This window comes from Pholis gunnellus (genome assembly GCF_910591455.1).
Source record: "Pholis gunnellus genome assembly, chromosome: 13".
NCBI lineage: Eukaryota > Metazoa > Chordata > Actinopteri > Perciformes > Pholidae > Pholis > Pholis gunnellus.
The window spans coordinates 7,833,940-7,855,953 of NC_136540.1; the positions used below are offsets into that span (position 1 = coordinate 7,833,940).

The following is a 22,014-nucleotide window of genomic DNA, read 5'->3' on the forward strand; positions in this document are numbered from 1 at the left end:
ATCTCCATCTCATCTCTGGCCTCACTGCTAATCCCTCTGGTACAAACAGAATGACCAAAGCTGCCTGATGGATGGAAGGGTGGGTGGACAGATGTAACGGTCGTAAAATGAACTACGGGGCATGCAGATAAATGGATTGGTAGGACAGGAGGATGGATGGAGTTATGGAAAGAAACTACACATGGTAAAGTTAGCGTCACAATTGAACAAATACCTTTTTTAACTGAGAGGCCCATTCTTGCTGATGAAAGACAAGCTAAAACAGTTCATTATTTCGATTGTTGTGTATTGTTTTCGCCTTGCTCCAGACCTTTGAATCTCCTCCCACATCTGTGCTTACCTGCATGCATTGAGATCCGGGTTGTGTTGCTGTGTACGACACATACTTCGAATTTGAGTGTGTGGTTTTGCGGCAGGCTTTGCAGCTATCCCTGATCTGTGCCTTCAGGCAGTGAAGATAGCAGTGTAATAGGTTCAGTCAGGCAGGCTACACTTCAAGAGTCATGAAATATCACCTGATGTTTTCCCCTTGGTCAGTACTGCAACCACTACACTGAAGCTCATATAGGTGAAGATCATATGACCTCTGGCTGATAACTGGAATCAGAAGACAGTTCCTCTGTTCTTTTCTAAACTGCAGCCTTACGTTAGAGTACCACAGCTTAACTCTCTGAAACCAATACATGAATACACTCTATGGATATTGTACAGTAAACCTACATATGTTTTAGTTATGTTACTCAACCTGAAGTTTGAGTCGATTTTAAGTACTTGTGAAGAAAATTACGGAAGAGCTGACTGTGATTTTTAAAGGGGATCTCAACCAATTGTACACATCCAGATCAGTTTACTCGTCATGAGGATCACAATTCAGCCTGTAAACACAGTTGTATAGTGTTTTTCTTTGCTCTGTGCTTTTCAAAGTCTTCCGGATTATGTTGATTTGGATTTATGTCTGACTTTGGACTGAGGATTTACCGGGTGTGGAGGGTGTCGTGCTTTTTCTGTTTTTGTTAAAACTTAAATTAACATATATTTAAAGGTATATTATGTTAATTGTTTTAATAAATAAATAAAGCTAAGAAGCAGATCCTGGTTTTGATATCGAAATCGTCTGACCAGCTAAGCTACTAGAAGTTGACGTGACAGTTTAGAGGAAGTGAGGAACCAGTGATCAGGAATCACAACTTAAAACCTGCCCAATTCAATTACAAAACGTCGAAATCATTACATTAAAAGAAAGACATGTAAAACCCTAAAACCATTAAATGCGCAATAGAAAACACATCATCAACATACACAACTTAATATCTGCATCAGACTAATGAGTCAATAATTTAAGTGAGTCGACACAACTGAGTTGTTCTAATAAATGAGCTTGGTTGGTAAAAATATTGACAAAAAGTTCATGTGCCAGCCCAACGCTATTTGTCCCTGCTCAACTTAAACAAAAGTAGCCCAGTTGAGCAGAAACCAGCCAAATCTGGCAACACTGAGGGGAACAATTAAAAGTGGGCGGGCAGAATTAATTAACAGAGTAAAAGTCAGGATATTTCGGCCTCTGCTGCATCAATTTTGACCAATATTTTAAAAGATTTAGTGTCTCTCAAATCCCCTAACTTTATGGAAATCCAATATAAATTATCTGAAAGTAATTGTTGTTGGTTGATTGCCTGACAATGGAGGTCGATATTTACTCATCTTTTAACATAATTCACCACTAAACCAGTAGCTGCAGCAGGCTTTTTGTTTGACTGAGAGACACTACTCTGGCTTCTTTGTTTACGTCCAGCACACATAGGGTTAACCGAGACTGACAAGCCAAGGACAGTTGCGCATGCGCAGGTGGCGGCAACTGAGGAAAGAGCCGGGGAGTAGTCAAATAGTCTACGGTCAGTCAGATAGATAGGAGCGATCTAAACGAGAGTAGACCAACAACCCGGGTCTCAAATCCATTATGCTCGTCTCGCCGCTGTCGCTTTATCTCTGGTGTCCGCTTCCCGGTCGCTGAATGGCGCTGGTTACCGTGCAGCGCTCACCGACCCCCAGCACCAGCTCCAGTCCCTGCGTTTCGGTAAGAGTCGCCTTTATTTAACCCTCCTCCGCTACCGCTGACACCACTACCAAACACAGATGTCTTTAGCTGTCGAAGGTGGTTTTTAGGCTCCATTTCCGCTGTCTTTTTCGTCGGCTGCCGACTATCATAAGTGCCTTGCCTTTGTACTCCTGCGCATGCGTGACATATAGCCGCTCATCATTATCAGTATTGTTACTCGCTGCTAAATCAACCTGCTCGGGAATGGTTGTTTTTTTTACTCCAGTTTGACAAGACAAGTGCCTTTAGCAACGTTAACTCGCTTAGAAAGCACAGCCTTCCGTTAGTGTTTCTATTGTACTCTACTGTTGACATGGTTCCCGTGTGCACATTTCCGCCAGTTCAAAGGTCCGAGTGGCCGTTACCGTTAGCTACTAACGTTACCGTCCAATAAAGGAGGAAACACCGACATTCATCGATAGGCTGGTGGAGTTAACAACAAATTATACTGCTAGCTAACTAGCGTAAATAGAGTTTTAGTTTAGATATCTACCAAGAAATATGTCATGCACTTCCGCTCGTAATAAGCGCCTTGTGACCTGCATAAATGCGGGCATTTACTCTTGAACTGTTGTTGTGTGTTGTCTCTCTCAGTCTGTCTCCTCCCCAGACTATCAGTCCTTTTCGGCACGTTTTCTCTGCCTGTGTGTTTGTATGTGTGTTTGTGTGTGCGTGTGCGTGTGCCCTTTCAAAGCAGAGGAGCAGGTGTTTTTTTTTCTGGTTGCTCTTCTCTTTGCTCGTCTTGTTTCTACAGAAGGAATCCCACCAGACAATCAGGAAGTAACACTCTCTGTTTCCCATTCAAGCGGTGTTCTCTGGTCTGTTTCACACAACTTTACACACTTCCTGTATCAGTTCTGCTGCGTGTGTTGTTGACAACGTGTCTTCGCCAGTCAGTGTGACATTATGTGATAAATGATCTGCTTTACTTCCCATAGCTGGTTAATTAGGCAGCTTTACTGTTCGTAACTTCTATATGGGTATATTACCAGTAAGACATAGACCAGAAGAGTGGCCGATATGGATACAATCCAGTATTAAGGTCTATTATATATGTATAATTGTATATTGTGACATTGATATAGGTGTATTTGGAATGAGATGACCAGACTGCAGTGTCTGTTTTTGAATTAAAAGACCTGACAAATCAAGTGAAGAAATCCAATAAAAGTCTAATGTTGTCGTTAAGCAGTCTTGCTCATTGATTTGCAAGTTCCCAAAACACCCAAGAGATAGCTTCCATGGAATAACATCTTTAATTGCTGATAACTTTATCTTGCTTAACGGCGTGTATTAGCATATTATTGCCCAACCCTACAGTAAAACCAGCTACTAGCTATTAATATAACTGTTAAAATGTACTTTCTTCACCCCCACTGTCACAAAAACTGCAGTCAAGTAATTTGTTTGAACCAACAATGTCAGTCACTAAAAAGCTCTGAGTTATGTGGCCTTGAAAGGGACCCCATCCTTCACACCTTTTGTATTCTCATCAAAACAGGTTGTGTGAGTAAGCATAATAACTGTCTTGCTTTGTACACACACATTTTAGGTTATTTGTTCTATCATCAAGAGCGACTCAAAATGTATACAACAGTAAAAGAAACAAGCATTCTTAGATTGTCAACATCAGTATAAAGGAGTACAGAATCTAAGTAACTCAGTGTTCACTATAGCTTCTCCTTTTGACTGACTCACGTATGTTAGAGATGTGAGCCGGGACGTCTCTCATCACAACGAGCTGTAAAAGTAGAGGAGGAAGAAGATGTGTATGTGTAATTTAGCAAGGTGAGGCAGACCGGGGTGGCGAAGGATGTGAATCATTTTCTTGTGGAAATATGCTTTCAAGTTGCAACCCGCACGCACATACAGTGATAACGCATCGCACAGACATGTCTGGTTTCCTGTGTATCGCTGTCATGTGATGTGTGTGCGTGTGTGTGTGTGTGTTATGTCTCTCTAAGATGCAAACTAGCTGTTTTTCCTTGAACCATATGTTAAACCTGTTCAGCCTCACTGGTGTGTGTCTGCTTTGTTGTAATAAGGGTGTTTGTAGAAAACACACACGGTGTACTACACATTTTGCCTTGAGGGAGGGGGGGGGCTTTGCTAGTTTTAACCCGGTGACTCTCGATGCTGTAACTTGTGACTCCCAGTGCAGCACAGACTTGTCTCCTGTTGTGAAGATCCCGGCCCAGCTTTCACATTCAGGCTACACATTTCCATAAGCTTTGGGAAAATCCTCGCACATTTTCATATATGTAAAATCTCAGTGGTTTCTGCCAGCTAAACAAAGTTTGGTTGATGTAGGGCACAACCGCTAAAACCCTTTTCCGTCTAGTGAACTGAAATAAAAACTAAAATACAAACTCCACTATGATGTAGTCACATAATGATGTACAATCAAGATTCTGAATGTGGAAATCTTTTGAACACGTCGTCTCCAGAGTCACATACTTTTACATGAAGTGTTCAACTATCCACAAGATCAGTTTTAAGTATCTCTTGTGCTGTTGAGTCAGAGAGCACACAGTGGAAACCTGCTTTGAATAATGTGGCTGAGAGTGCTTCTGCAACACAGTCACAAGTCAATTCTGGTAGACTCTTTCCTACTTTGCTTCAACAATAACTATGTGAAAACCTAACAATTTTAGACCATGTTACACTCCTACTGGAAATTACATTGACCAGCAGCTCTGCAAGTGCACGTTTTGTATCTGTTCTCATCAACCTGTAATCCACTTCTTTCTTGCATTAAGCTGCTAATGTTTTTGTAATGTTGTAAACAAGATAAGACTCAGGCCCTGCGAGATAAGTGCCAGGTGTTAATCCGCCACTAATCCTTCGCCCTCTCATTTAGCAAAGTTACATATTTCACAGTGTGATTTTGATTTCTCTCTCATTCTCTCTTCCTTATCTCCTGCTTGTTTTTGTATGTGAATATGTTGTTCTCTGACCGGCCACACCTTAAAAACAGGCTGAGGTCATTTTCCTGGAGAGTGAACATATTGAGTTGAAGCTGAACTCTTCTTTCCCTCCCGTTTCTCTGCACTGTTGCTCTTTGCTCAGACAGTATATGGATATTGTGTTGGATGCTACTTGCACTTTTAATGTCTGTATTTTGTACTTGCTAGTATGTAAATACACAAGCTACTTTTTTTTATTTTACCTAACATAGAACCTTACGATTGTACATTTTGTTTTACTACTGTTTTTGTTCAAGTCAAAGCTTATTTAATGTTGCTAAAACATTTACATTTTTTGATTATAATCTCTCTAATTTGAAGGTGGGCTTTGCCACAATAGTGATAGATGCAGCACTTTTCTAAAAGTGAGGCCTTTACAGAGCATTATAAAATTGATTGAATTTTGTAAGACCAAAATGATGCTTATGCTAACAGTTATTATTCTCAATCTATGTCAACTTTACTATTACTGCACACAGTATCCGCTATTTACCGCGATTATTACTGGAATGTTTGCACGTTGCTGATAAGAGCTTGTGTGTTTTGTGATGTAAATAGAGTGCTACACAATGAAGTGATCTTTATTAATCCTAAAAACAAATTCAAAATGAAAATTTCTCAATAAAATAGAAAATACGGTTGATATTTTATAATTATGCAATTATTCTAATGAGTCAACATCCAAATAACAATGTGTTGATTTTAATGTCGTGTCTCTATCACCAAGCTCAGTTGTTGAAAGTCAAATATTGTACTGTACTTATACATATTTGTCATTTTCTCTCTTCAGGAGTCCGGTAGTGGGGAGGATGACCGCCGCTCTCAGCCGAGGAGGTAAGACATGTCCCTTATGTCACCTCAGTGCAAAAAAAAAAACCCAGGCCGAGTGGTTAATAAGACAATGAGCGTCTACTGAAGTGTCTGAACAGAGGACCGGTTATGTTGCTCCCCCTGACCTCTGACCTGGACGAAAGGCGGAGGAAATAGACTTTACGTGAAGAAGCACTTGATGATGAATCACTGAATGTGTCTGACCCTGCAGAACTTCCTTCCCGTACTGATACAGTGAGCTGCTGCGCTATTGTGGTCTTACAATCAGCTTCTGTCCCTCGTTGCCTCTGGCATTGTACGGAATCGGAATCTGGTTTATCCTGTTTCACTCAATCACATTTGCAACTGGTTTTTTAGTCCACCAGCAATCAGCAATTTCCTTCAACTGCCTACGGTGTTTATTTGTTCTAGACACACATGATACCCGTGAACTTAAATTTCAGTGACACTCTTCCAGCTTTGTTTTGTTTGGCCCTTTTAATAACAGATGTAATCTTGAAATCCTCTAACGTTTTTGAGACGATTAACTGCGCTTCGCTAGCTGTCCAATAGAGGGCAGTGGGCTCCATGTGAGTCTGGTCTGTGTATGTGGGTCAAGGGATCCAGGGGCAGATCGGTAGCCCCTCCCAAAGTCAGAGCGCCTCTGTGTCTGTCTGGTCATTGGAGCTCTCTGCCATCATACTGAGAGGGCTTTCTGTATTTGTGCAGCTGGGAGTGAAATCTATATTCACACAGTGAGGCTGTGTGTTTGCACACAGATAGGTATGGGAGCAGATGTCATTTACGGTATTTTGTCAACTAATATTGTTTTTAAATTTCTTGTTTTGAAGTTCTTAGACTATTTGACCATTGATGCTGCCCTTTCATACAGACGTACACATTTAGCTAAATGTATTGTTTTCAATCATAGACTGTAAAAGCAGCGGTCCTTCATGGAATATGCAACGCCACGACCTCTTTACTTGTATGGACATGCCATTAAATGTTTCATATCAAGTTAGGAGTTGGACCTTGTCTTGACTTCAGGATAGCTATGTTATCTCTTGGCTGCAGACGCCAGGAGATATTGGAATTAGTTTGACATCTGAGTGGAGTGTTGTTAGACGTTAAATTTGGTTAATTTGTGCTGCAAGTCATTTGTATTGTTCTAGTGTGACACTTTCATTTCAGTTTTTGTTCCTCAAGATCATTACACTATTTTGTATTAGTTTAACTGTTTGTCTAGGGCCAGCACTTGTGTCGTGTCTAATAAAATAGTCACGTATTTTTTTGTTGAGCAATTCTGAAGAACTAACACAGGAACACAAAGTATTGTACATTTGACTGTGTCTTGATTAAGTCCAAGCTGTAGCTGTAGTGTATTCACATGTTCTGAGGTGTTTTGGCAAAGAGACAAAAACAATCATTCAATATAAGTGATCCCGCCCACTGAAAATACTGACTTAATGTTCCCATATGATGACGTCGTCTGTGTTCGTTGTGCCTTAGAAGCCAGCAGCTGCTGCAGAGCTCATCTTTGACACGGGGAGTAACATTCATTCACACTGTAATAAGGCTTTAGTGATGCAGTGTGTTTGTCTGCATATGCAAGGCTGCAGCGCTGCTGATTAAAGCCGGTGACATCAGCTAAAGCAGCAACGTCAGTGGTGGAAGTACAGAGAGGAAATCGGGGAGGGAGAGAGAGAATTTATTATGACATGGCTTATTTCTTGTCTTTTATAATCTACATTGTTTCAGATGCAATAATAGTGCAATCATTAATCATTCCCATGTGCCCTACAGTTTAGTTTGTGTGCCTCTAAAAGTCCCCCAAAAAACGATTTTCACTCATTTTGATGTGATCTAATGTTTTCTGGCAGATTGATTTGACTAGGATAGGTGCTAATCAATCGTGTGTGTGTGTGTGTATTGAAACAAAGTTGTGAAAAGCGGTGCAGTGTACTGTATTATATATGTGATGTTGTAATCACTAAGGTGACTGCCTGTCTGTTTGTATACATGGAGACACGAGAGTAACAGACGAGTGTTCGGTGTCCGTCTGCATGTACGTAACAACCACACAAGCCGTTCCCTGCTTGTCATTGGACGGTGTACATTTCAGCAGTCGAATGAAAGAACTATAAGCTGGAATTTGAGAGATGGGTCCAACACCACAAACATAAACATTTAGGTTGTTAAGAGTCCACGGATGGGATTGGAGACCAGGACTATGACCCAGGACTGTTCCTCGCTATAGACGCTGACAACAGTTGTAACAGAGATTTCCTTAATGGATAAGACCAACGAAAGAAAGAGGATAGGGAGATGGAAGGGATTAGTGGGGGTCAATGTGCAAAGGAAACTCATGACAAGTAAAGGAAGGCCGAGCACAGAGAGTTGAACAGGAAGCGGCGGTGTTGATTGGGTGACAGTCAGATTAAGCAGCATACATCAGTCATTGATGAGTATCTCACGAGATTAAGTTTTAATTAGTGTATCTTTAGCCGTGATTACGCCTACACTGAACTCTTGACCTTACGCTGCATATTTCTTGTCTCCTTTAATGATGGTGTTGTTACATTTAGGATACACACTTTGATATGTTGAACCACTGAGACAGTTGAGGGTCTGTAACATCATGGAGTAATTCTCAAGCCTTTTTCCATTGCTGCTGCTGTTGTTGTTGTTCTGTTACTGGAAGCAACAGTACATTTAGGTGTCAGGTGTCTCCTACTCTGGTGAGAAGTTTCCATAAAGGCTACAGACCTAGAGTAGGTTACACAACTTCGCCACCATGTGTGTGGCCTAAACTCTCCAGAGGATGCCCCCGTGTTTGTGGGGAGTAATTAATGCTTTATCAGGAGAAGTGTTGTCGTGGAAGCTAAGTTACTTGGTTTCTGATGCTGCTGTAGTCATGAGAAGATGTACAATTGTCAGTTATTGACAAAAATTATACTCTCCTGTACCAAGAAGACTCTCTCCTGACAGATGGAGACAATGTCTTGATAGGAAAAAACATGTGATGTTGTGTAGTTGTTCACCAAACTGAACTCCATCCGATGACGTTAATCACTGCCTGCAGGTACAGCTGGTGGAGGAGGGGGTGCCTTTTCTCAAGATCTGCCAATTTTTAAGAAACGTGGCAGACTAAACTAAACCGTTAGGCTACATGCAGACAGCTTTTGGTTTTATCTTGTGGAGCCGAGGGTTGCGTTGGACTTATACTTTATGAAAGTAATGAAATATTAACACGAAGGCTCTATAAACGGCAACAACCGATCCACATTTCTCAATAAAATCCCTGGACACACTAACACTGCTTAGTGCTTACTCGAGGGAACTTAAAGTCATTCACTATCAGGCAACTCAACAAAATAGCGTACACCTGTTTAACAGTTCGCTGCCAGCTGTGCTTGTGGATGAGAGACTGAGCAGATCAAAATATTGCTTTTCTACATATTTAAAGCAGGTTCATGCTTGTTGAACCGGTGTATTAAAGTAATGGCTTTTTACTCATGACGGCTTCATTACACTTACTTACAGTAACGAGCATAGTTGTCGTCAACTCGCTTCACTGTCTCCACAAGTAGCCTCTGAGATGTCTCTGCTGTTCTTTTTTTAATTTGCTTGCATCTTGAATGTGAAGCTGGGTGACAAAAAACATCAGTTAATAATGATGCTTCTTAAGGGGCATTCATATATGACCACCAAGTCCCCAATCCTGGACAGGGTCAACTCGACTCAATGTGCATGAACGTTTCAGAAACAGAAATGATGCAAAAGCATAAAAAATAACAAGGTACACAATCATATTATTTGAATCTCTCTTCTGGTAATATTTTCTCCAAAGTAGGCTACATTAAGGAACAGTTGGGACTCAAGTTGCAAGGAATGAATTAATGAATTGCAGTAAAATCTTGAGACTATTGTCATGTCTTAATACATTTTGTCACATGAACAAATTCAATGATTGCCAGTAAAGCGATTCCTTTTTATTCCTTTTGTTTTCAAAAGAATCAATTTAGTTTTTTCTTGCCTAAGAGCTGTTCCTGTTAGAGTCATGTTTTTGTCAATGACTGTCATGCTGTTCTCTGTTTTCACTGTGGCACTAATAATCCCCGATACAGACAGACTGCTGTTTTCTCCGATTGGACCATGAATGTGTCTTCCCCTCCCGCTGGAGTTTATTTTTTTTTACTGCAGCCTGCTGCAGACATAACACTATCACACTGAGCAGATGTGGAGACACCTGTCCTGCCACGACATGTGCTAAACATGTCAATATTGTTGCCGCTTCTGAATATTATAATACCACGCTTTATCGTGTTTATCGGATATTTCCCTAAATCCTGAATGTCCACGAAACGCAAAATATCAAAGTGGGACTTCACCAGATCTTCTGCGTTTTCACTATTAAGTGCGGAGTGACGTCCTCCACTACAGCGCGACCTGCCCCCGCCACCAGAGCAGCGATGCCTCCCGGTGTTGTGACCGCGCCACGGAGCTCATCAGCCGGATGCTTCTGCGCCTGCAGCGGGGTTAAGATGAGACCTTATTTCACCGAGAACGCCGTGATCTCTCAGGGGGAAATTTATCAGCTGTAAGTTTAAACTGGATCCAGAGACGCAGGCTCTCTGTGTACAAATAATTAACTAAGAATTGCAGTCTTGAGGCTATTTGGATTATCATTAGTGAGATGCCCAATGACGCCAGCTGAAGCTTACTTAAACAGTCTCCTTATATTCCGTCTTGGCACAGTCTCTATGGGCACGGTTTATATTCTCAATTACCGTGCTTTCCAATATTTGGTTCCAGTGATCTGGAATGACAAAGGCATGTGGTTTTCCCCCCCATGATGACTTAAAGGGAAGGATGTGACGGCACATCAGCAGCAGAGTCGGTGGCTGCAGGAAGAGGTTTCCTTCCCTTTGCTCCATGTGAATGTCTGCCAGATGCTGTACTCTCATCTGCTCACATGCATGCTCCTCCACCCACTTTGTTTTTGTTGTTGATGTGACTAAAATGCATCTCGAGGGGCCACAACAGGAAAGGCACACTGTGTACAGAATGTTCATGCATCAGAGGATGTTTGATATTCCAGCCGAGTGTCTCCAGAGAATGAACCCTGGCATTTTCTTTCTGTTTGTGTGTGTTTTGATCAACCGAGTCAAGCCATAGTTTAGTGGTATAAGGCATCTGTCTAGTACCACTGTGTGTGGATTTATACTTGGTGACAGAGCGCAAACTCAATTGTCAGCCACTGACGGCACACAATCCCCTGTTGTCCTGAGGAGGACGTAGAGGCTTTTTGCACTTGAAAATGTAGAAGTATCTCTGGGAGACAATTCTGCTTACTGACATTCATGCTATGTTCCTTCTCCCCCTCTGTCTTCACAACAGAAGATGACATAATAGGACTTCCTGTTTCTTATAGTCCTTCTTTAGCCTATATTTATCGTTTGCCTTCAGTATGTAGTGACACGTATGGACAGTATTACTGGCGTTAGTGGTGCATTCACTCCATTGTTTCATAACACAATGACGTCAGCTTAAGGCCAAGGCAAGAAAACACTTTGTCGAACATTGGAGGTATCGTTGCTTGCTATGATTTCGGCTGTGATTTAAAAAAAAAAACGCCAGAGCAACGTCAAAATCAAAGGTTTGCATCGGTTAGTTGTAGTCCGTTTCAATGATTCTTTGTTTAGAGAGCAGTAGCTCCAAGTAACTTAGCCAGAAATGCCGATTTCATGCCAGGTATATTTGTTTAGTTATGTGCCATAAAGTACTAAAGGCTCAGACACAGCCAGTTTGTAATTGCCTGTAGAGCACAAAGATAACAACTGCAGGTATGTCTGCTGGTTCATGTGAAAAATGAACTTGATAGTTAAATGGGTGACCAGTTTGTTCACTGTGACTCAGTGTCTTTGTGTGTTGTACCTTCTGACATTTTATGAACATGTCCAGTTCAGTTAAGCCAGTAGGTTATTGGAAGCAGCTGCAGTGTGTAGTAAACTACACAGTGAAGTATCTTGAACTCATTAAGGTACTTTATTTCTCCCATTGTTGTCGTGTATGTATTGGGTGTAGGGGGTGTAATGTGTGTTTTCTAAGAAAACAAAAGATGAAATCACTATTATTGAAACACATTTAACCTTTAGACAAAAAAAAAAAACCTCACTCAATATTCAGCAGATGTTTTCATGATGACGAACAAAAGATTCCGCTTCATTAAGTTTGGGAATAAAAAGACATCATCCCAACAACACCAGCACTGCTGATTAGATTTCTGTCGATGCAAACTATACATTTGCACAAAAACTCATCTCTTCTTAAGCTGGAGCCAATAGTGTTTGATTGTTGGGTAAACTTAACTGTAAAAATAATAAAAAGTAATTTCCAGGATGAGTCTTATTTATGGGTGTCGATCACTCATTTGGTTTTTCTCTCTCTCTCTCTCTGTCCAGCATCAGTGAAAGTTTCCTGACTGTTAAAGGAGCTGCTCTCTTCTTACCTCGAGGAAATGGCTCCTCTCCCTCGTCTGTCTCTCGCTTCTCACAGCTGCGAAGCAAACATGCAGGTGAGGTCAAAGGGTCCTACTCAAGAACAATCGACTGTTCGACTGTTGATAGTGCTGTTGGTTAAAAAGAAAGAAGCTGTCATTTACGCATAGCTGCAGATTTAGACTCTGATCAAAGATGTGTTTTATTACTCGTATCTTATCAGGAGACATCCAGCAGCATCTACAAACCATGTTCACTCTCCTCAGACCAGAGGACAACATCAAACTGGTGGGTACACACTGCAGCGCAGACACAACAATTCAGTCTTAAGGTTGCCAATCAGCTGCTAAGACATCAGCTGTGTTTTTCCTGCTGCAGGCGGTTCGTTTGGAGAGCGTACACACACCGATCACTCGCTACATGGTGGTGGTCTCAACCAACGGTCGCCAAGACACGGAGGAGAGCGTGGTGCTGGGAATGGATTTCAGTCCTGTAGATAGGTGAGACAGAAACATACACATGTATGTATGTATGTATGTATGTATGTATATGTATGTACCTGCCTGTTTGATACTCTGCATAAAGTTGTAATGTGGAGTTTTTTTTTTCTCCTCCCCAGCTCATGTTCTGTAGGGATGGTTTTGCCCTTATGGAGTGACACGTTGATACATCTGGACGGAGATGGGTAAGAAAATATCCAGCATGTTTTAATCGCAGAGCAAACACACACTAACCACCAGGATGCTAAGATGTCTGACTGCGTCTTTTTGTTTTTTCTCCTCTCTTCTTGCTCCCAGGGGTTTCAGTGTGTCAACTGATAACAAAGTGCATGTCTTCAAGCCGGTTTCTGTGCAGGCCATGTGGTGAGTCACACTGCATTAATCACACTACTCTGTAGAAACGGATATCCATATCTGCCATTTTATTGTTTGCAAGCGTTCATCTTAGTGCCAGGGATTCGCTTTAGAGACTTACTTGACTCTCCCCTTCATCTCCCGTCTCTCAATGTCATTTTTCTTACTCGCAGGTCGGCCCTCCAGTCGCTCCATAAAGCATGCGACGTGGCTCGTTGTCACAACTACTTCCCAGGCAGCTTGTTCCTCACCTGGGTCAGCTACTATCAAAGCAGGGTCTGCTCCGACCAGGTGCGCATCAACGAGTGGAACGCCATGCAGGACGTGCAGTCGCACCGCGCCGATTCGCCCGTGCTCTTCTCTGATGCGTAAGTATCGAGATCATGTGGAAAGTTGTTTTTCACTTTTTATTTTCCTCCCTTGACTTAGAAATTATTTTTCTAGACAATCTGGCAATAATGATTTATTGTTTGTGCAGACCTACAGAGAGAGAGCTGACAGAGCGTCGGATCAAAACCAGTCTGAGGGAGATTATGATGCAGAAGGATCTTGAGAATGTCACCTGCAAAGAGGTGAGTCAGTGAAGATGCTTCAAACAGATGCACACATCACTGAAAGACTTATTGCAACAAATTGGGTCACTCTCAAAAAGGATTAAAAAAAAGGGACATTTTTATTTTAGTCACTGGTATCTATCTTAAAATAAAATGTAATATCTTCGTTTTAGATTTGCTGTTTTAAGATTTTGTCTGTTTGTCTGTGTTCCGTAGATTCGAACAGAGCTGGAAATGCACATGACGTGCAACCTGCGAGAGTTCAAGGAGTTCATTGACAATGAGATGATTATCATTCTGGGCCAGATGGACAGTCCTACGGAGATCTTTGATCACGTCTTCTTGGTAGGTGACCTCAAAACACCTCTCGAGTTCCACTGCTGCATCTGGCAACAGTGATGGTCTCATTACATTGAAGTCCACAGGACGAAAAACTCCCAGAAAAGCTGGATCACAAATCAATTTGACAAGAACACTTAAGTATTGAAAGTCTCTCAGTTCTTTTTAAAAATTACAATGTATGAACAGGGTTAATCCGTGTGTGGGGAACTTGACAAAATATGAGATTGTCTTTCGTAATTGAACTTTCGAGGAACTTGAGGTTCCTGTTTGGTTTGGAGTGCACATTGGATGTCTGGCATGCTTTGCAACAGGATTTAAGCATTATGAAGAAATCACTGGGAGGCTCTGAACTAGTCTGAATATTGCTTTTGTTTCCTAAAGGGATCTGAGTGGAATGCATCCAATATGGAGGAGTTGCAGAAGAGCGGGTAAGGGGGGGGGGGGGGACACAAAAACAACAACTCAAGCTGTACTGAAGTCAATAAAGATATGATAAGACCCGAGCAATCATTTTGTTAGAATTAAATGTTTTTGTTAATATTCTTCACTCTGTATTCTTAACAGGCTTCTTATCTCTCTCTCACCTTCTGATGTTTCCTCTCATTCTCACTCAGGGTCCAGTACATCCTGAATGTAACAAGGGAGATAGATAATTTCTTCCCCGGTGTGTTTGAGTACCACAACATCCGTGTTTACGATGAGGAGGCCACCGACCTGCTTGCTTATTGGAATGACACCTACAAGTTTATATCTAGAGCCAAGTGAGTTTCTGAAGGCTGCACGTTCCTCTTTTTCTTCTCAGATCTGCTCATCTCGTGAGAGCAGTGTCTTTTCACGTGAAATAAATAACTGCCTTACAGAACTGTTGACACTGATAGACTGATCGATGTGATTGATTCTTCAAATCTACTCCAGGAAAGCCGGAGGCAAGTGCCTGGTGCACTGTAAAATGGGCGTAAGTCGCTCTGCAGCCACAGTGATTGCATACGCCATGAAGGAGCACGGCTGGGATCTGAAAAAAGCCTTTGATTACGTCAAGGAGCGGCGAGCTGTGACCAAACCTAACCCCTCTTTCATGAGACAGCTGGAGGAATATCAGGGCATACTGCTGGCCAGGTACCCACACAAACACGCACACGCATATTTAATGTGAAGTTGAGGGTGTAGCTGATGCATGTACAGCAGGGTTTTGATATATTAAGAAAATATATTGATGAGTGCAGCTTTTTTATTTTATTTGTGACACATTTAGCACTATAACCTTATAAAATGACATTACAAGCGTGTGTGTGGATATGTTTGCATGAAGAGGATAGTAGTTATGTGAAAAGATTATAAGATTTTTTGTTCATGTTTCTTCCCACCCTCCTACAGTAAGCAGAGGCACAACAAACTGTGGCGTTCTCACTCCGACAGCGACCTGTCTGAGCACCACGAGCCACTGTCTAAATCTCACGCCCAACCGCACAGCCTGGGTCGCTCCGACCCCCATAACCAGGCCAGCAGCGCGCCTGGTCCCTCCGTGAAAGAACTGCTGGATTCCCTGGGAACTTCGGCCATCACTGGCAAACCAACGCACTCCACCAGCCAGCCAGATACCGGCATCCACTCCAATCAGTTCAGCTCGTCGTCCTTTGAGGGCGCGGCAGCTCGATCAGGCATTGCTAAAGCTCGAAAGCTCGAAGCCCCTTCTCCTTCTGCTGAAGTCCAACTCAGCCAGTTGGACTCCCCTTGTCCCGAGTCCACAGCTGGCTCTGTGTCTCCGTTATCTCCTCCGCTCTCTAACGGCTTATGTGACTCCGAGGAGCAGCCCTCCTCACCTCCTCTCCCCCAGACGAGGGCCACCGCCGTGGTGCCTGAACCTCAAAAGACAGACGTGGCGACTGTTGCACAAGGTGTTTTCGTGGACCAGCCTCACCTGCCTCCATCCTGTCACCACCTCCCCCTCTCCCCTGATCCATCCCCAACTCCAGTCTGCATGGATGAGGTTATCAAACCGCAGGCGCTGTCCTGCTCTCTACCTGTGACGAAACCGACGTCGGCTGAGCCCTTGACAACACAAACACCGAGCACACGACAGGCTGAACCCCAGTGTTTGTCTGCACCAGTGCCTGTCAAAAAAACCGACTGTGACCAGCACATGTGTGGCTCGTCTGTGGACGGTTTACCAGCACAGTCTCCCTCCACTAGTGATTTTACGAGCTACCCCGGTGCCACTCCACACGACGACGAGGTGTTGTTCGGCCACAGCCCCGATCACATTAACTTTTTCAGTGCCAGAGAAAAGTTCAAGGAAATGAGTCAAGATGGTAAAAGTCACTGTGCTGCAGTGCAGCAGTCGCCGCAGCTGAAGACTTGTGGCAAGGAACAACAACCACTGCCTCAGGAGGTCTCCATTAGTGAGGGGAAGGAGGAGGAGGATGAAGAGAAAAGAAAGGTACGGTTACTGCGTGTAGCAAAACTTTTTATTTAAAAAAAAAATCTTTTTATGTTCTGTCAAAGGTCTCATTTTGGGTGTTTGGAGTTAAGTGTGTGGATGTTTTGATCTTTTTTCGTGGCTCCACTTGTGTAAGATGCACATTTTAATATAGCTTATCCAAATAATTCTTAGATAAAATTAGAATTTTGGCGACATTTGGAAGTGAATTGAACTCACAGCAAGTAAATTTGTTTTCAAATGAGTGTCTTGTTTGCTTGCTTGTGTTTTCTGTAGTCCAAGGCGCCATCTACTGGTGTAACATCAGAATCCATTTTACTTGAATGTTTTTTTTTTAAATATACGGATATATGACAAGTTTTGTTTAGCTTTTAAACCAAATCATCTTTTTATATTATCTCTCTTGTCTTTGTAGGAAATCACCATCCCTGTGCAGGTCACAGGACTGAAGCCTTCCGTGCACACAGAGCCACAGGGCCCCCAGGACCAGGAAGTGAGCAAGTTCAGCCAGGAAATTGATGATGGAGATGTTTTATCACAGAAGGAAGCCGAGAATGTTAAAGAGGAAGTGAAAAACAAAGAAGAAGAAGAGGAGGAGGAGGAGGCGACTCCTGCTCGTCTGTGCAGTGATTGGACGAGGGGGTCCGTGCGGCGCGTCACGCGACAGCTGGAGCAAAGAATGAAACAGGAGCATGAGACTCCGTCACCTTCCTTATCTCCGCCGTCCCTCTCCGGCAGCTCCTCCTGCTCTCAGCGGCGCCCAACCAGCGTCCATGCTGCAACAATGTCGAATCCACAGAACGCATCAGTTGGCCCGCAAGTGTCAGAAGTTAGCGCTGTGCAGGAGGAGGACGGTAATACGTTTGGACCAGTTAAAAGGGGGAGTGGTGGTGTAGCTGATGTGGGTGCACTAGGAAACAATGACAAAAGCACAAAAGGACACAAACTCAAGCCTGCTGATATTCGATCGCTCTCTACCTCGTCTCCTTTCCACCGCTCGGCCCATTCTCCCTTTGCCTCTGTGAACTTCCTGTGTTTGGAGGGCGTCACAGAGTTGGAGTCAAGCACAGACTGGGACTGCTCCACAGAGGGCCCTCATAGTGACATCATCATGAGGGAGACATGGGAGACTTTGTGCGAGCTGGGTGCCTTCCTGCAGCAGGTGAGCATGGACGGAGCCCGTAGGGGAAGGTGTGCGGGCCAGGTTTTTGGCCTCAGTGCTGGAACCGCTCAGAATCGAGGGAGCGGTTTCCAGAAGAGGGTCAGAGAGGTGGAAGCGAGGATTCGCCAGGCTGGACTGACCCCTCCATCCCTGATGAAGCGCTCCGCCTCTCTGGCCAAACTGGGCTGTCTGGAGCTGCTCGCCAAGGACCTGAGTGAGTGGGAGCTCAGCCGCTCCTCTGTAGCTCCGTCCTCGGCAGAACCTCTGATCCACACAGCTAGCGACGAGTCCAAGAAGCAACGGGTCCACAACTCTTCTTCCTCAGCCGGCCAGCAGCCGGAAGTCCTCGGGACGGGGGTGAAGAGGCTTTCGGAAGCTGGAGAAACCTCACCAGGAGCCTCTCCACCATCCAGTCCGCAAACGGGAGAACTCCCGAACTCTGACCAAGAATCTCTGCATGTGTCTGGGCTCACACTTATGGCAACAAGGCAGCAATATGGAAGGACTCACCCCCTGCGGCGGCTTAAGAAAAATACTGCTAGTACCCTTTACCACACCATGTAACCCTCACTGTGTGTGTGTGTGTGCGTGTGTTTGTGTGCGTGTGTGTGAGAGAAAGAGGGATCATGCACACCTGTGAGAATTTGAAATCAAGCGCATAATGTTGGAATCATTCAGCAAAAACAAACCAATGCCTCTTGCCTTAAAGAATATGTTAAGATGTTTTCCTCTCCGTGAAATCCGAGATATGAGATGCTTTTCTTTGTAGGAACAGTGGCAAGGCTATGAAGGGTCCAGTCAATTGAAAATAAACATTTGAATCAAATTGGAGGAAGCGCTGCAGCAGTTTGAACACTTTCAGAAGAAGTCATTCAAAGAGCAGCAAAAACGATCATCAAAAGTTAAGAACTTGTTTCAAATGTTAACATGCCTGAGCCTGCACATATTCTCTTCACGTCATCGCTGGTTTCTCCATCGTGAACTTGATATTTACTTGTTGTTTGTTCATTGAATAGTTCGACCCGGTGTTAGGTGGAATGTAGCCTCTTGTTTTCCTCTTCTTTTGCGTCCATGTCTCTTCTTCAATATTTGCCGGTTGTGCTGGGTTGCTGCCAAGAAAATCATACAGCAGGTACAATCTCACAGGTAAATGAAGCCGCCCAACATCAACTCAACATTCAAACACACTTCTCAAACCTGCAGATTTGGTTCAAAAATGTAAAGAGAAACTTTGATTACTTGGCAGAAATACTATACTGGCAAATCATTCCAATTAAAGTTACTTCTGCTGTCTGGAGACCGATTTTTAAACGTGGGTTATGCTAACAGTAGAACCACAGACGCAACAGATTCGTGTTTTTACCCGAAATGAAGATGTATGCAGAGCTTTGTGACAGGGAAAAATCTACTGAAAAATAGCGGCAGGATTTTATTTTGCAACACAATGCAAAGAGAAGAGGCACGCTGGTGTTTTTTTTTAATGTTTCGTTTTGACTTCTCAATACCTCAGTAAGTGTGAACATAGTCTGACCTGCATAAACGTCAGGATTCCTGGAACGTCTCAGAAATAATTTCAACTTCACAGCTTGATGAACTGAAGTAAGCACACTCGTCTCTCAAGCGAGACATTTGTATGCATTGCTGTGTGGGAGGAAGGGTGGGTTAGAGGGGATTGGGCGTTGAAGGCACCGTGTATATTTGTGAGTTTTCTGCGATGTTTTCTTTGGGATGTAAAGGTCTATATTGTGAGTGTTAACATTTTAGGAACTGTACATGTTTTTGTATCTGGTTTGTCAGTGTGTGACTGTAGCACAACATTACTATGTAACTTTTATTTTTTGATAATTATCTATTTTGTACAAATTTTAGGAGTGTGCCTGTGACTGGCAAGTGAAGCTTCTCGGCAGTCTATCAGAAATGTCTGTACAGGGAGGCCTGTCATACATGCACTTTACTCCCTTTTTCTTTTTAATGTGGCTCTTTTAATGTATGGTTGCTACTTTTGGGGAGCATGCTTAGGTAGTAGCAGCTGTTGGGTATGCGTGTGTATTGTCAAAATCCAGATTTTCTTGTGTTTTTTATTTTAAACTATCAGTGTAAATATTCTTTTATATAATGTGCTTCAACTGTGACCATTAAATAATGGAAATTATTGAGTCTGTTTTGCTGTGAGTACATTCATGTAAGGTCATGGCAAGATACGTTTTTAACAATCTTGCTGAGTATTTGACATTTAGCAAATGTTTTTTAATTGGTTTAGTCTACAAAATGTCCATAATTTCCCCTTTACACCATAAGGTCACATCTTCAACTTGCTTCTTTTGTTCGACTAATCATTCAAAACCCGAAGATGTTCAGTTTACTATGATATATAAAATAAAAAGCAGATAATCCATACTTTTATATGGATTCTATGAGGTGAGTATTCTCTCTGTTACTTTAAACAGCTGTAGGTTTTCAGTTTGGTGATGTTAAAGGCGTCACTCTTACTCTTGATCATCCACAGAGCACATGGGCAGTTGTCATAATGCCCGTTTCTTTGATAGAAAGTAGTTTCATGGAGAACTGTTTACTTTAATACACTACAAAATTGCAGGTCAAGCCTGCCTGGTAAACTTTTAATATATATAAAAAATTTATCTAGTCATAGTGAAGAAAGTTATTCAGTCTGTGGTACATTTAATATCATACAAAAGTATGCTTTTTAGCTCAAATAAGTAGATTAAATAGTGAGTAAAAATGGAAAATAAACAGTTTAAGGTTATTTGGAAACTCAGAACTGATGTATACAGCAGGGTTTGTTAGTTGACATGTATATTGTAAATGTACAATATCTTGCAAACAGTGCAGAATAACTTACTGTTGTCATTTGTACTGTAATCTAAACAGTCATAACACACCAGTGGAAATGCCTTAAACCATAAATAGAGAAAAATATAAACATCGAACAAAAAGTTCGTAAATCTGCGTTTGGTAGATTATTTCTCTGTTGTAACAATGCTTCTTGGCAATTACATTTTATACCGTTGGAAAACCTGTTTATTTCCCTTTTAAACGACGCCCGATTTGTACCATACAGAGCCACAACAGCCTGGCACCGCCTCCTCATGCTGGTCACCAGCCTGGTCACACACTGCTGTGGGATGGCATTCCACTCCTCAAGCAGGATTTGTCGCAAGTCAGCCAACGTGGTTGTGTTGGTCACTCTAGCACGAACAGCTGATCCCACAAGTGTTCAATTGGGTTGAGGTCAGGACTGTTGGCAGGCCATTCCATTCTCTCTACTCCCAAATTCTGGTGGCAGTCTCTGATAAACGCCGCTCTGTGGGGGCGAGCGTTGTCATCTTGGGAGGATGGAGTTCGGTCCCGGACTGTGGAGAAATGGGATTGCCACTGGTTGCAGAATCTCATCTCGATATCTCTCTGCATTGAGATTGCCTCCAATGAAGACAAGCCTCGTTTTTCCCAGTGATGGAGATGCCGCCCCACACCATCACACTGCCTCCATGGTTCTTCCACACGCTACTGAGGCTCCTGACTGTTCGTTAAATGAATACATTGTAAAATTGCCAATATGTCTTGTTTCTTCCTTGTTACTGATAGACTTCAATCATCCAATCCACCAAACAACACCAAACAAGAATCAATAGCAACAGCAGAATAAGCTGTTTGGCATTGGCAGAGAAGATCTGGCAACATTTTCATGGGCGCAACCCACATACTCAGCTGTGCTGCTCATCCCAGAAATGCATGTTCCTTACAAATGGGGCATCGTTTAAAAGGGAAATAAACCGGCTTTCCAACGGTATAAAATGTATTGCCAAGAAGCATTGTTACAACAGAGAAATAATCTACCAAACACAAATTTCCAAACTTTTTGTTCGATGTTTATATTTCAGTATAGGTCAGTAGGCTCAGTTATGTGTTTTGGGACTTGCTGTGAATGTGATGACAGTGTGTACGGTGCAGTATCTTCACTGACCAATATAATATAACAGAAACAACCACCGTAACATTTTTATAACTTTGATATTCTGTGATCGTGTTGATCAAAGTTATTTGCAGTTCACTACCCATTGATAGCGTAGATGTCCTGTAGTAGAGTAATCCTGCTGCAAGGTAAGTTCTCTGATTTTCGGTTCATTTTTCTCTTTTTGCAGTGAAAAGTTTGACCTCTTTCTAGATTGACAGCAACAAGGACCCCAGTATGTTTAATATGTAGCATGCAACACTCACTATCGCTTTCACTACAAACAACAACTACTTTTTAATACCATTTTTCACAGCCTTTGGA

At 42.6% G+C, this 22,014-nt stretch overlaps 1 protein-coding gene across 1 annotated transcript; it reads left to right on the plus strand.

The window, feature by feature from the left end:
* The first annotated feature begins 1,870 nt into the window (after positions 1–1,870).
* ssh2b (slingshot protein phosphatase 2b) lies at positions 1,871–20,062 on the plus strand. The gene is made up of 15 exons (XM_079172300.1): positions 1,871–2,074; positions 5,852–5,895; positions 12,336–12,448; positions 12,595–12,659; positions 12,750–12,871; positions 12,991–13,056; positions 13,169–13,234; positions 13,399–13,593; positions 13,704–13,797; positions 13,996–14,124; positions 14,503–14,549; positions 14,736–14,882; positions 15,037–15,237; positions 15,496–16,558; positions 16,974–20,062. Exons 1-15 carry the CDS (start codon positions 2,012–2,014, stop codon positions 18,282–18,284), a joined length of 3,726 nt encoding a protein of 1,241 aa, XP_079028426.1. The 5' UTR covers positions 1,871–2,011; the 3' UTR covers positions 18,285–20,062.
* The last annotated feature ends 1,952 nt before the right edge of the window (positions 20,063–22,014 follow it).

Bases quoted from the DNA above. Each gene is read 5' to 3' on its own strand.
- ssh2b (XM_079172300.1), top strand. From the start codon at position 2,012: ATGGCGCTGGTTACCGTGCAGCGCTCACCGACCCCCAGCACCAGCTCC. The intron at 14,550-14,735 runs GTAAGGGGGGGG...ATTCTCACTCAG, and splicing joins GAGGAGTTGCAGAAGAGCGG to GGTCCAGTACATCCTGAATG. The intron at 14,883-15,036 runs GTGAGTTTCTGA...AATCTACTCCAG, and splicing joins AAGTTTATATCTAGAGCCAA to GAAAGCCGGAGGCAAGTGCC.